Source organism: Dromaius novaehollandiae, chromosome 26, assembly GCF_036370855.1.
Source record: "Dromaius novaehollandiae isolate bDroNov1 chromosome 26, bDroNov1.hap1, whole genome shotgun sequence".
NCBI classification, from domain to species: domain Eukaryota; kingdom Metazoa; phylum Chordata; class Aves; order Casuariiformes; family Dromaiidae; genus Dromaius; species Dromaius novaehollandiae.
In genome coordinates, this window is record NC_088123.1 from 6,351,863 (window position 1) to 6,365,930 (window position 14,068).

General features: G+C 47.3%; 1 protein-coding gene across 1 annotated transcript in view; it reads left to right on the forward strand.

The window, feature by feature from the left end:
• The first annotated feature begins 200 nt into the window (after positions 1-200).
• Positions 201-14,068, forward strand: part of LOXL2 (lysyl oxidase like 2) — a 54,756-nt gene continuing 40,888 nt past the window's right edge. Inside the window, exons 1-3 of the mRNA XM_026122309.2 lie at positions 201-494; positions 9,830-10,272; positions 11,941-12,116. Coding sequence (XP_025978094.1) covers positions 9,909-10,272; positions 11,941-12,116 — 540 coding nt within the window. The 5' untranslated portion in view covers positions 201-494; positions 9,830-9,908. The remainder of the gene's footprint in view (positions 495-9,829; positions 10,273-11,940; positions 12,117-14,068) is intronic.

Below are 14,068 nucleotides of genomic sequence, written 5' to 3' on the forward strand. Positions count from 1 at the left end.
GAAGTCTGAAGATGCTGTGGTGTAAGGCCTAGCGCTGTGAGGCTCTGAATTAAGTCAGGGTGCCTTAAAAACTGCTGTGATCCCGTTGTATGATTTAACAGTAGTGTTGATGTAACTCTGCATATTTGTCCTCTAGGAACTTCATGAGAAACCACTCTTGTTCCCAGCCCACCTCCTTCCTTGCAGCCTGGGCTGGCTTTTCCCCCCATTTGTTTTCAGTTTGCAGTGCTTCTGCTCGGATTACAAGACAAGCCCATGATATCACCCGCTATGAGCTGAGGCTGAAGGGGCTGGGTCTTGGGAGGGGTTTGCTTGACTAACTCTAGTGAAATTTGCCAGGAAGCAGCAGCTTCTTGCAGCGTATTTCTCCGGCTGCAGGGTATTTCCAGCGCGGAGGGGACCACTCAGGCGGCACGCTCAGCCCAGAAGAGCGAACTTCATGCAGCACGACGCGGCAGAGGTCACCCCCAGCACAGCCTACCACTAACCGCAAGGTAAATGCGGTCCTGCCGAGACTGCGAGGCAGAGCAGTGGCCTGACTGCTAGGGGAGAAGGGGCTGATGAGTGAGCTGAAACTTTTCTAAGCCTCTCTTGCTTCAGGGCTGAAAGTTTAATCTCACTTCTTTCCTTTTCTCCTTGAACATCTCTTCTTTCTCTACCATCAGTATGTTACTAAGCATGTGTATTTAGACCTGGGAAGGCAGTAGATGATTCTTGTATCCTCCCCAGAGACTTGATTTGGCAGGGTGGGATGACACAGATATGCAGTGTCACTTTGCAAAGATGTTGCAACGTGGTTAAAGATTTTCTCCCTTTGCTCCCAGGCATGTACGAATAGAGTAGAAGACATGTTGCAAACTGTCTGCAAGCTGAGGCAGTGTGTATTTTGTAAGGTTATTAGCATATGCTTGATTTAGACCAGAAAGCTACAGTACATGCTACAAACATTGTGTAAATGTTACCGGCTAAACTTCATAAGCAGTTTAAATTATCCTCCCTGAATAAATGTGCCCTTTCAGAGGAAAAGGCTTCAGAGCAGATGTTTCCCATCAGCAGAAAGTGTGAGAGAGATCTGTCCCCAGTTAAGAAACTGCTTTCTGTTATGATGTTTAAGTTCTCTTAAATCTGAAGTGATGCACTGCCCTTTTGCAAAGCAGTCTTCAGCCTAACGGCAATTTTCATTAGTTAAGCTGTTTTGTCATGCAGCAATCAGTGTTCGGGATGGCTTCAGGATATGCAGCAGCATCTGCCTAAAAAGTTGCTGCACTGAAACATGCTCCTTTCTGGAAGGAAGGTAGCCTGCCCAGGTTGAGTTCTAGTTCTTAAGCATGCCTATAGATAACTACCATCTTTTAGATCAACTGCTGCTGTTTAGCTTTGAACGAGTGTTATGGTGTGCAGATAAAGATCTCCTAGAAGAGAATGAAAACTAGTTAGCATCTCTATAATCAGCTTATAAAGACGAAATTGCATTGCTTTCAAATGTGTGTGTAATAGGGGCTGAAAATAACTTGCTTTAGGGTTCCTACATGCCAGTATCATTTCATCTATATTGAACCACCCACAGTGGTGGAATTTCCTCAGTTGGAAGCTAGAGAGCAGTTAGAAAACATAAAAATGAAAAATTAGCATGAGCTACTGTAATAGTGGAGCACATAGGAAACCACATTTTTAGCGTAGTGTGCTGGCTGGCTATTGCTGCAGAAATGAATTTCATATGAGCTTAGTTCTAAGTGCATGGTGATGTTGGAATGCACCCCCAAAAGGGCTTATTAGTATGAAGTTTAAGATTTCAGTCGGGAGGTGCTGAGGCTCAGGATAACTCTTAAGATTATCTACTAACCAGTCAAATCCAGTGTGGTGTTTTCTGGGCACTGGGGTGGGAATGCAGAGATGAGCTCTTCAGGAAAACCTTCAAGATAATTTAGTAGTTTGGAAGAACCACCAAGGTTGAAGGGAGTCTTGATGATTTAGTAGAGGACAATGCCTTTCTTGTCAACAGGGTGATTTAATGGAAAAGCCATGTGTTTCGCTGAAAGTGCTATCCCTTTGCAAGTTAAGCAGAGATGTGAGAATGTGTGCTTAGTAATGTCCTCTAGGTTCTTTTCAATAGTTTGACTCCAAAGTTAATTATCTTTACTGTGTTGCACTACTGACTCTTCCTGGTTTTTTTGTTTCTTGCTTTTTGTTTGTTTTTAACCTGCTATCCTTTCTTCCCCTGAACTGTTCCATAAAGTCCTTGATACTATTTAAAAACACAATCATGTTCATTCTTGGAGACAGCTACTCTAGTGGATGTAATGATTTAACGGATCAGCAGTCTGTTGCTTTGTAAAGCATTTTCTCTGGAATGCTTTGGGAGCATGAGAATATAGATAATGTTTACTGTAAATGTCTGCAAACATTGAGAAATACATATTGAGAAAAATCCCAGTCCTAATCTGTTGTAATGCTGATGGAAGTTTTATGTTATTTCAAGGGAGAGTAAACTCAGTGTGACTAGAAGACTGAATATCAGTATAATGGGAGTGTGGACGGGGCTGACTTCAGAACAGTAGGTTGTTATCCCTGTCCTGCGTCTGCACTCCTCTGGGTTAGGACAGCGTTACACACAGCAGGGGCATGGCAAGGGGAGGGAGCTTTTCCTTAAAGGGCATGTACTGTTTGCTAGTGCTCTTCAGACTCGGGGCATGCACATGTGTGTGCTGGTGCTGTGAATCTGTATCTGTGTGTGTCAGCTGTGGATCTGAACGTGGCACCTTTCTGTAGAGTCTTTATTCATGAACTGATTGTAGAGTTTTGTATGCTTAAGGAGAAGAGCAATTGAATCTTGTAGCTCCAGCTGCCACTGCTGCTTTTGTTCATCATAATTGCATCCACTAGCTGTAAATTAAAGAATACTACTAGGTTCAGAAAATCATTTTTTTTCTGCTTAATTGTCTTGGAAGTAAATTTGGGAATAAGGTCTGTTTCCTATTAAGAGTGCTGCATAAGGTCTGTGCAGCAGCCAGCTGGTGCTGGCCGGGAGCCTGAGAATTGTCATGATTCACCTCTCTATTCGTCTTCGTTACCGGGCAAAGGGAAGAGATAAGGCAAATTAAGATCTCTTGCCAAAATGGAGCATGTTTGAATTGGAACTATGACATGGAGAGAAGATACTGCATGTGTCCGTCTGATCCACTGGCAAGTTTTATCTTTCTACGGTAAATCAATGCCTCAAAGGGCTAAAACTGAAAGCTTGCAGGATGACCGCTTTGTGTATTCCCTGCAGGTGCCTACTTCTTGTGGGCAATGGATGCATCATAAAGCAGACAGAAAACTGCCGATGCACCAGGGCACATGTTCAGGAAACATGCTGACCATGGACCAAGGTGTTAGTGCCTGCAACCATTGCTGTGGCCATGCAGCTTTGGAGAGCAGCATATTTCTAAAGGTTGGATCTCAAAGATCTAATCAAGTAATTACGCAAAGGGCTTTGGTTAAGCAACTTCAATAAACACTGATCTTTCTGTAGTAGACCTGTAGCTGTCTTTTAAAAAACATAAGCAAATGTCTTTTCTTTCCTACTTTCCTAACTAGCATCTTTGGCCATTGGAGTTTCTCCTCTTGAATATAATTTCTTTAGCAAGTAATGGCAAGCAATATGAATTCCTGGGCTACGTGCACCCTTCTTGTTGGCTCTTCAAAGAGCTGTCTGTTGCAGGAGAATACACTTATCCCCATCTCAGCTGGCAAACACTCCAAACTGTTTTCTGTTCCGTGTAGTGCATATTTCAGTAAGTCAGTAGCTTTCTAGGAGGAAAAATATTGTGCATGTGTGTATGTATATATGTATCCCTGTTTGAATGTGAAGGAGAGGCCAGAAGGTTCTTAAGATATTATTAATCTTGTTTCTCTCTTGAGTGAGATCTTGAGATGACAGTGTCTGTTCACACAGTCTGCAGCAATCTGGTAATGTGTGTTAAATTAGCTACTAATTGGCAGCAGTGTTCTGCCCCGTGCCCCTGTGTGCCCTCCGGGGTCTAAGGGGGCATCTTCAGCTCGCAGGGGAGACGGGCAGGGAATACTGCAGTGGTCATTCAGGCGCAGCTGATGGGCAGAGGCCAGTGAAGTTGTGGCAGCTCCAGAGCTTCAGATCGCGCAAGCTTTACCTCCGCTCCCCGAGGGCACAGTGGGAGTTTGTTCTCTCCTTCCCTGCAGCATGCCGACAAAGTGGAAGAGGCAAACTACGCTGGTTAGCTTCCCGGATGCGAGCGACTGTATTTGCTACCAGTTGCCCTTGGCCAGTTTGCAGTAACCTGGGATCTGCTTTCTGCTAACAGGGCTGGTGACTTTCCTGGTCGCCCCGTCAGTGCTTCCCTGCCGTGGAGCGGGGTGTGGAGCTTCACGAGGAGCCCGCAGTCTCCTCCAGAGCCCCTCAGCCACTGGGACAAGTACTGATCCCAAGTTGCTCCTCTAGCTAATGGGGCTGCGCTGTAAGTTTGGGGGTTTTGCCACTGGTTGGTGTGTCTGGCCCTGCCAGTGACCTTTGTCGTGGTGTTTATTGGTCTGTCAATAGCATACGGCTGAAGGAGCCTCAGTGATATCGCTGCAGGGGCTGCCGTGGGTGAGCAGGCTCTGCTTCTCGGCCTGCTTTGGGTTACGGGCAGCGGGGGTTCATCCGCGAAAGCGTCAGCCCTGCTGCCTGAGGCAGAGACGAGTCTCCTGAACAATAGCAGAACGTGTATCTGACCTTGGCTCTTGCTGACGCACGCGGCAATGTTTCCATCGGCTTCGACGGGGCTGGAGAGCGGCCCGGCGTGGAGCACCGCTCGCACGGGAGCGGGAAGGCGCTTGCCGCGGGGCGGGCGAGCGTGCCGAGGAACGCGCTTCGGGGCGCGGGAGTGAAGGTGCAGGTCGCACCGCTGGGGCGATGCCGTTCCGAGCGGCTGGACGGCAACTGCTTGGTGCTCCCGGCTGAGAGCCGGGCGTGCCGGCGGTGGTCCGGTGCCAACTGTTCCTTCCTCCTGATGGACGTCACGCGAGCCAAGTAGAGCGTTGCTGGATCTGCAGGCACAAAGGACTCAAATCAACCGCTCCAGACTTCCCTTTTGTCGTCCGGATAAGGAGGGGAGCAGGGAAGCTGGTGTTTTGTGTCTTGTCTGAGTTGATCTATTGTTTGGATGATCTGGTAAAATTAAAAAAGGGATCCTTGCTGGTAGGAGTAAGCTTTTGATAGGGGGAGGTGAATGCCGTATTAGTTTCACCTAGTGAATTCTCTGAAGAATAAAAGCTCAATATTTTGAAACGGAATTGTTGCACGTTTCCCTGCGAGCCTCTGTGCCCATCTGTTCCTTTCAAGACCAAGACTGGAGTTGTGAAAAGGGCCGAGTCAGCAGCTTGCAGGCGCATGCCTTAAATTACAAGTTAATGCAAAGATGGAGAGTAATCTTGCAGCCTGAAGCACCGGACAGAGAGCCAGAAGACCTGCAGTATTTTCCTGGCTTTTCCATTGAACTTATTCAACAAGTTTTTAGTGTTCTGCCCTGGATTCTCTTGAATGGAGAGGCCGTAATATGCACTTGTAGGCTTATGTCATTAATAAGTCTGGAGGCCATTAAGGAAAGGATACAAGAGGTGGAATGAGCCCTGGCGCAAAGGGAATAGCCAGCGTAAGTGTCTTGCAAATTAAGCCTAGATTTGTTTTTAGGGAGTTCAGCATGTGCAGTTCCCTTTGAGACTTGGGGAAAAAAACATGTCCAGATCTCGAGCATAGCAGCAGATGAGTGTGTTTATCTAAATATTTTCCTTAATAAATGTTGTTGTTGTTGTTGTGGCTTATGATGCCACGACCAATCTGTGTGTGCAGTTGGCTCCTATCCCGTACAGACCGTCCTCGTTTGTCTCTCCAAAGCGGATCTGTCACCGAGTCCTCAGTGCTCCTGTTCCGCAGCCGCGACAACTTCCTTTGATCCTGGCGCGGTACAACTAGCGTCCTGTAGCCAAGGAGAGGGAGAGGGAGTGCGAGAGGAGCCAGGAAAGAATAAACCTAGAGCTCGCGTGGCTGTTGGGTGCTATGGAGTGAAAGAAGCTGTACGGCGTTTTCAGGGATGCCAGCTGCCTGCGTTCAATTCCCCGGGCTTCTGCTCTTCTTGACGTGGTGACTATTAGTCTGAATAGTTCTCTTAAGTACCTCGATAAACAAGACCTCTGGGTGCGTAAGGCTTTATTGCTGGGGTACTGCAGACCCTGTGGAAGCTTCGGCTCCTGATGGTTGAATGTGCGACTGTTTTGGGGCGGATGGCGATGCGACCCGAAGGGAGAGCAGGCTGGTTGCTAGTACGCGCCGCGGTGTTGCCCCGTGAAGCGCGTGGGATTGCCGTGCTCTGCTCTTTTGGAGGTTCCTTTGAGATTCACTTCTGCAGGTGGAATCGGGCTGGAATGGGGACTCACGGATGTTTTTCCAGTCCCTTTTCCAGAGGCCTTAGCTGATCCTTGGAGGATCCTGACAAACGGAGATGAGGCAGGATGCTGTATTGCCTAACCGTGAAACCCGTGTGCCCCGAGCTGTTCTCCGTGGCGAAGGTTCAGGGCAGTGTTCACACAGGCTCATTAAAATACATTTTTGCTAGTCCAACTTTCCTCTGCCGAGCAATCGGCTCTCGGGGAATCTTATCCTCCCTCGCCCAGTTTTCATTAAGTTCTATGGTAAATGATGTTTTTCCTACTCTTGTCCGACTCCCAAAGTCTCTAAGCTTTTGGGGAGCAAAAGCAAAGCAGCCTGGTTGCCGTTTTGAGTACGGGGCTCCTGGGTTGCCTGACCTGGCAGTTTTTTTAGGCTCTGGCATCTTGCACTGGTCTGTCTGCTTTATTAATTAAGACTTCAGGGAGCTCAGCTGGTAACTATTACATCCTGCCTCTGAACAGTTTCCCCAGATTCTTGTGTCTTTTGGCTGAAGCCCTTCAGTAAAGTGGCCCAAGAGCTTTGGTCTGGATGGAAAGCAGTCCTAGAGAGCAGAGTTACGCTGCTTCTAGCTACCCCTTGGCCTCTGCTTGTGAAAGACCCCGTTAACCTGTGAGCAGAGTTACCGCTGGTCATTGTTTGCCTTGGCACGAGAGGGGTGAGTGAAATGTGCTGGCCTGCTGGTTACAGACTATTTGTTGGTCCTTTCCTTCTGCAAAGTATTCCTGTTTAGCTTATTATTGAGCTTTCTGGAGTATCATAAGCAAAACTGTGACCTAGAGGGGATCTGGTGGTGTTCTGTTAATCATGGTGACATGCCACCTCCTCTCTTGGGAGCCAGAGGTCTTTCGAGACTTGACTGTAAGGCCACTCACCGCAGATTTTCTGGCTTTGCCTGCTGCAGCGTCCGTCGTGGGGCTGCCTGCTGCGCGGCAAGACCATCCAGACCCTTCGGAAGGTCCCAGCAATATGTAAGCACAGGGCACTGCGTTCTTGTATGTGCCACAGCCCACATGGAGCTGTAAGGGCTTACTTAGAAACCCAGACTGTGTGGCTTTCAGCTAAAACAGGGCCCTGCTACCCCCCATCTTATTTTTTGGAGAAAGATTGTTTCAGTCCTGCTTAGTTTTTTACTAATATTTGCTCAGGCTTATTAAATCCAAAAGCCAATTTATGCAGTAGCAGGAGACAAACAGCTAAATAAAATGAATTAGGTCAAAACAGATGTTTAAAGAAGCTCAGAACTGGAAACCCGATTTTCTGAAGCCCAGCAGCGCTCTGCTGGGTTCAAGTCTCTATTCTCCGTCTGCCTGCACAAAGGAGTCGCGGCCTTCGTGCCTGCCGCTCCTGCCTCTGTTCGGGAGAGGCTGCCCCTCTCCATCCTTTTTCCCCCTTCGGTGTTTGACTTGCAACTAACGTACGTTGTTCTTCCCTGTTATGATCTGACTGCAGGGGGTACTGGGTTTTTCCCTTTAAATACTGTTCAGGGCAATCAGCCCAGAGGATAAACGCATGGGCAAAAAAATCATCTTGTCTCCATGGCAAACGTTGTAAGAGGTTTCTTGTGAAATCCGTGCTGGTAGGTGTTGAAGTCAGGCGTGTCTGACTAGTAGGAATGTCTTTACTCAGGAGCCTTTAATTTTTATAAAAACACATGTATCCTGCCCCGTCGCCTGCATTTGCTTTGGGAAATCCCCTTTGCTCCTGGAGGAGAGCAGCCTAGTGAAAGCAGTTGTACTTCCTTCCTCTCTTCCCCTCCAACCCTGACCTGCAAAATTGCTAAAAATACTTTTGTTTCCATGCTAGTATTTCTTAGAGTGCCTTATGAAAACTTACAAATCTGTCTGGTGGAACTGCAGAGAGAGTCCCTCGTTCCTCCTGGCTCCTTGAAACCACATTTTTACTCAAAAACAAGACTCTCAAGAACTTTGTGCCCATATTTTCCCCCTCCCCTGCCCCCTTGGTGTAGTTAGATCTCTCACTGCGCCCCACCTTACTTTCCCTGTTCCCTTCCCTGGTACGCAGTGATAGACTCTTAACCCACATGCTTCTCTTTCATTCGTGTGGTTCTTGGGCAGATGCCTCTCCTCCCCCAGGTCTCAGAGCACTTTAGGAGGAAGTTCACTGTCATCAGCCCTGTTTAACCCGGGGGAAACTGAGGCACAGCGGTGGAAGTGGTTTGCCTGAGGTCACAGAGCACGTCAGCATCAGGGCTGAGCTTTCATGTGATGTCTCCTGAATTTCAGACTAATCGCCTGGGGTTTGTGATGCATCTCTCTACCTTGAAAAGCTGCTTAATGCATTTCGGTGTGCTGTCACATGGGTATGTCATCTTCTTGTCACTTTTTGGGGATAGCTAAGACCTAGCAAAAATACTAGAGGGTTTTTGCTTCTAGACATCTGTTTGCAGAGCCAGATATCTCCTCCCTCCCCTTTGGTCGTTGCCAGGAAATAACGGAGCTTTAAAGAGCTGGGGAGCTTTTCCCCACTGCTCTGGCATTGCTTCATTTGGAAACTATTCAAGTGTTAACTCTGCCATGTGCGACTTGACCACTCCCTGTGCTGGGTGCCAGAAGGACGGCGAGTGTGAGTGAGAAGGGGCCGCAAATGATCACACACTGAACTCTGCACAATATCTGGGTGAAGCTCCTTTAATGAGCCAAAAAGCCTCCAGTTCATGCCTTAACTGACTAGGTTATAGAAGGACCTAGCGACTGTGTGACAGGCAAGTCCCTGTCTAGGCTTAGCAACTCAAGGCTGAAGAGCAGTTAGTGTTCACCAGACCAGGCGAGACAGAACTTACTTCTGCAAGTGTCTGTGTACGGTAACGTGCATCAGCTCTGTACGGATGCAGCCCGTCGTGCCGTAATGGAAACAAACCCTCTATCATCGTCCTGGGAAAACAGACTTCAACATAAACCCCGCTTCTGACCCTGTTAGAATACATTTCATTTTCCTTCTGGTTTTCTGTTGTTTAAATGATGAATTTGGCTCCCTTGTCAAAGGGGATGTGGGAGAAACGTGGTTCAGTCCTGTCCTGATAGCATTTGAACCTAGGTTGGCCAAAGCCTACTAGAGGCACTGAACTACTGGATTTTCAGAGGAGTAGGAAAATCCTACTCCTAGCACTTGTGACCTGCGGAATTTTTGCCCTGGAAAAAATACTTTCCAGCCAAAACTGGCAAGTTGGCCCAAACTTGCAAATGGCTTTCATGGGTATTTCTTTTTTCCAGTTTGTTCTTCCACCCCACAAAATATAATTTACTTGACTTTGTTTTTCACAGGCAGCACTGGATGGTCCCTTCCATAGCTTTATCCTCTGCTGAAGCAGGAGATATGAAGTCCACGTCATTACCAAGCCTTACACAAACTTTCCTTTCATTTCAGGACAGCCACACAGTACCTACCTGCACTGACTGGCAGCTGCTAGCAGAGGATTTGGCTCTGAGAACTGTGAGCACTGAAAATGGAAAGATTCCTGGGTTTTAACCATAACCACTGTTTCATCGCGCTGTTCCTCCTCACCTCCCTGAGCCCGCTGGGCCTTGCCCAGTACGAGCACTGGCCCTACCTCCCCGGTTACCCTGAGCCACCCCCACAAGTGTACCAGCCCCCTCAGAGGCCGGCAAACGTTCCCAAGATCCAGCTGCGGCTGGCAGGGCAGAAAAGGAAACACAACGAAGGCCGAGTGGAGGTGTTTTACGGTGGCGAGTGGGGCACAGTGTGCGATGACGACTTCTCCATCCATGCCGCTCACGTGGTCTGCAGGGAGCTGGGCTACGTGGAGGCTGTGTCCTGGCTACCGAGCTCAAAGTATGGAAAAGGAGAAGGTAAGGAAACTCCAGAGCAGTAATATTGTGCTAGCTGTCTCCAGCTCCCAGTAATTCTTGATCTGTTGATCAAATTTAGGAAGTAGTGATGCTTCCTACAGATGTAACAGAAATAGGTGCCTGGCAAAGCAGAAGTTCATTATGTCAGTGTCCCTTTAGGTTAAATGCTTTAAACGATAGGTATTTGCTTGTTTTGACTGAAACAAGCCAAGGAATGACGAGAGCCGAAGGGGTAGATCTCATTGCAAACTCTGGCAGGGGATGCTGGGGAGCAGTCAGTGGCGGATGAGCATAGCAGGCTCTTCCGCAGCGAGTATGGAGAGGCAGAAGGGGAGCTGCACCACAAACATAATTTGTTGATTGTTCCTTTTCCCATTCCTTTGTGGCCTTGCAGTGAGCCCAGTATGGCCTCTGACAGCTCCTTCCTCCTGTCTTTTATTTCTCTGAACTGTTTAGGCTCCAGGTGGACCTATACAATGCTATAGAAATCATATATTTTTTCCTGTTAGCCTCTTTAGAAACTTGTGCATCGTATTGTGCACCACAGATTAGCCTATAAAATCCCAAAGGAGCATGCATGCTTCATGTCCTATATGGGATTACATTTATGGTGATCCTTTGGGACACTCTCAGGCTGGTTTTGGTGGGGAAGAGCTCTTCACTCATCAAACTGTGCATGTCCTTTCTCTCTTGGTCTTTGAAGTTGTATGTGATGGTTGTGTGGGCAATCACAGACTACACCTCATCACATCTTGTGCCCAAATATATGTTGAACAAAGACTTGGAAAGTTGAATGTTCGTTATAGGTAGCAATGAATTATTAAAATCATATTGCTTGAGGTAGAATAGCTCTGTGAGAGTATGTAGCTTTCTGACCTCAATAGATGCATTTAATTGTCTGTCTTAATGTGCTGTTAGTTAAATGTTGGCCTACTGGGATTTTTTTTTCAGAGATTGAAGACTGGCACACTGTTGATGTAACCCATGGACTGATTAATTCCACTACAGCAGGGATAAATGCGCTGCCTTTCTGTTACCTAGCATCACTTGTTAGTGCTCATACCTATAAACCTGCCCATAAAAGAGCAAGCAGGCCTTAATGTTGATTCGACTGAAATGTGAAACCTTGAGTGTTGTCCCAAGCTGTGGATTTTGGCTCTTGGGGTAGAGGAGGAGATTTCCTAGAGAGAGAGAGAGACTGTGACACTTGAAAATAAACCAGAAACGTGTTGCCACGTGATTAAACGGGAGTGAGTGTTCTCTGCGTGCCAGGATAGTGCTGGATAAATCCCGATGCCGAGAGCCCGTGCCGTGGGGAATCATGCCTCCCTCAAATGGCAGAGCCAGGCTTCGCAGGAGTTCTTCCTGCCCTGCTGTTTGGGGAGCCCGGAGAGGGCTGGCAGATCCATCGTCTGGTGATTAACCAACCAAACGTGTTAGAGCTGCTAGTACGAAGCTGGGGCAGCCAAGGGAAATAGCTCTGATTTTTCTTACAGAATAATGGATGTGAAGGTCAGGCAGTTCTTTATATCCAAAGGACATGTTAATCTGCAGAGGTGCAAGGGAGGACAATTAGGACAGCACCATTGCTTGCTTTTCTACCAGTTATCCCTGTAATTGAGATTTACCATCTCTGTGAACCTCAGTTTTGCTTTCTTTCCCCTTCAGGGAGAATTTGGATGGACAACGTCCACTGTAACGGCAAGGAGACCACCCTGGCAGCCTGCACTTCCAACGGCTGGGGAGTGACCGACTGCAAGCACACTGAGGACGTGGGAGTGGTCTGCAGTGAAAAGAGAATCCCTGGCTTCAAGTTTGACAACTCACTGCTTAATCAAATAGAGGTAAATGTAGTTAAAATCACAAGCTGCTGACCCAGAGCCTGCTGAAGATGGGGAAGTCTGCCACTGTACATTATAGGTTATCTCAGCTTCACACTGTGGTTAAAAAAACCCTCCTGACACACTTTTAGATGCTGGCTAAAGATGCAACTTTCAGATCTGAATTTCAGCTGTTCACAGCATTATTTGTCTAGTAAAAAAAAAGGAATTTTTTTTACAGTATGGGAATAAGTAAGGAGAAAATGCACTTTTTCACAACAAATTAGCAGAATCGAAAACTGGCTTAGTATTTTGAAGAAGGAACTTGAAGAGTCAGGATATATGCAGTATTCATAGACCTTGGACCTAGGTGGCTTTGTTGGTTTATAGTACTGAATTACTGCATTCCCTTTCCCCTGATGCTTCCCCTTGGGTACAGGGGGCAGTCTGCAAAGCTCTGGCCTAACAGTGGGCCGGCAGCTAGGGTTGGGTTTGGAGGTGAATTGGGTTTACAGCCATGGGCTGAAATGGATAGATTTACAAGGAAAGATATAAAGAGATTTTTCCACGGTTTAGCTAAGTGGTGATGAAATGGCTGTGATACCTGTGAGGAAATATCCAAGGGAATGGGGGATTAGCACTCAAAATGAATAAATGAAACTGAGCAAAGGAAAATGTAGGCTGGGCGCTGGAGGAAAGGCTCTGCATTGTGAGCTTAGGCTGCTAGACTGAGGTTTAGACTCCTGGGGAAATGACAGCAGGAAGATGCTTGAATCACTTTCCAACTAGACTTGTTAGATTACTTCAGAGTCGAGATCCAGGGGGAATGCTGGATGGAAAGAAGCTGGGCTTGAAGTTTTCAAAGGGAAAAAATGTGCTTGCTCCTTCAGCTTTCAGGGTGGAAAGTATTTGTGGTGACTCTGCTGAAATCTCCCTTGTTTCGGATGCTATGGTGTTTCAATGTGCAAATTCAGTGGTTGCCCTTGGTTAAAATTTACCAGAAGATCCTATCCGCTTACCACAGACCAATCTTATTTTAAGCAGAAAGGGAATCCAGGATGTATCACATACCACAGTGTGGTTTCCATGGCTGAACGTTGGCTTTGTTTGCGTCCTGATACAATGGATCTTGAAAGCAAAATTATTCAAATAGCTACTCCATAGCCACCAGCTTAGAGAAGACCTCTCTGCGTTTTCTTCATCGCCCTGCTGAGGTGTTAGGGAGAACGCTGCATGCGCGAGCAGGCAGCATTTGGTGCTCTCGAGGAAGGCCCCCATGCAAGGGTACGGATGTGTAGAATATGAGAGCAGGAGCCTTGCTTGCCTTGAGCTCGCTTCGCTTGGCCAAGAGGGAAGGGAGGCCTTGCCGAGGGATCCCAAACTGCCTGGGTCAATGGCCCTGTTGTGCGGGGAATGAGGCGAGATCACGGAACATCAGCGATGGCTTTGGCAGACGCCGACTTCCCCGCAGCCACAGTGAACCCTCAGAGCAGAGGACTGGAAGAAAAGATGCTTCAGTCTAGACAGAGGACACATTACTCTGAGATGCTTCAGATGTTAATCATAAAAACTTCGGAGGGCTCTGCTTTTCCGTTAGCTAAGCACTGGAGTTTGACTAATGAATTGAACACATTGGGTAATTGAGGGCTAGCTTGTGCTGGTGTGTGTGGGTGTTTAGGCTTCATGTATGAAAAGTAAAATGAATCATGAGATCGAAGCAGTTCACATGGTGGAAGCATGAGTCACCAACAGGATGATCGTTCAGGAGAAATAGATGTGGGATAAGCTATATTCCCCATGTCCTGGCAGCTCTTGGGAGCTGGGTATGGATGAAAGCATCCACATGACACTACAAGCAGTAGCATTCCCAGCAAAATGCGAAGCGGCACTGGTGACTAATGCAACAAAAAATGAAGAATAGCTTTGTTTTTAAGTTCCTGCAGTAAGCTGAGTGTTGCCAGCCTGGCTTGCCTGTA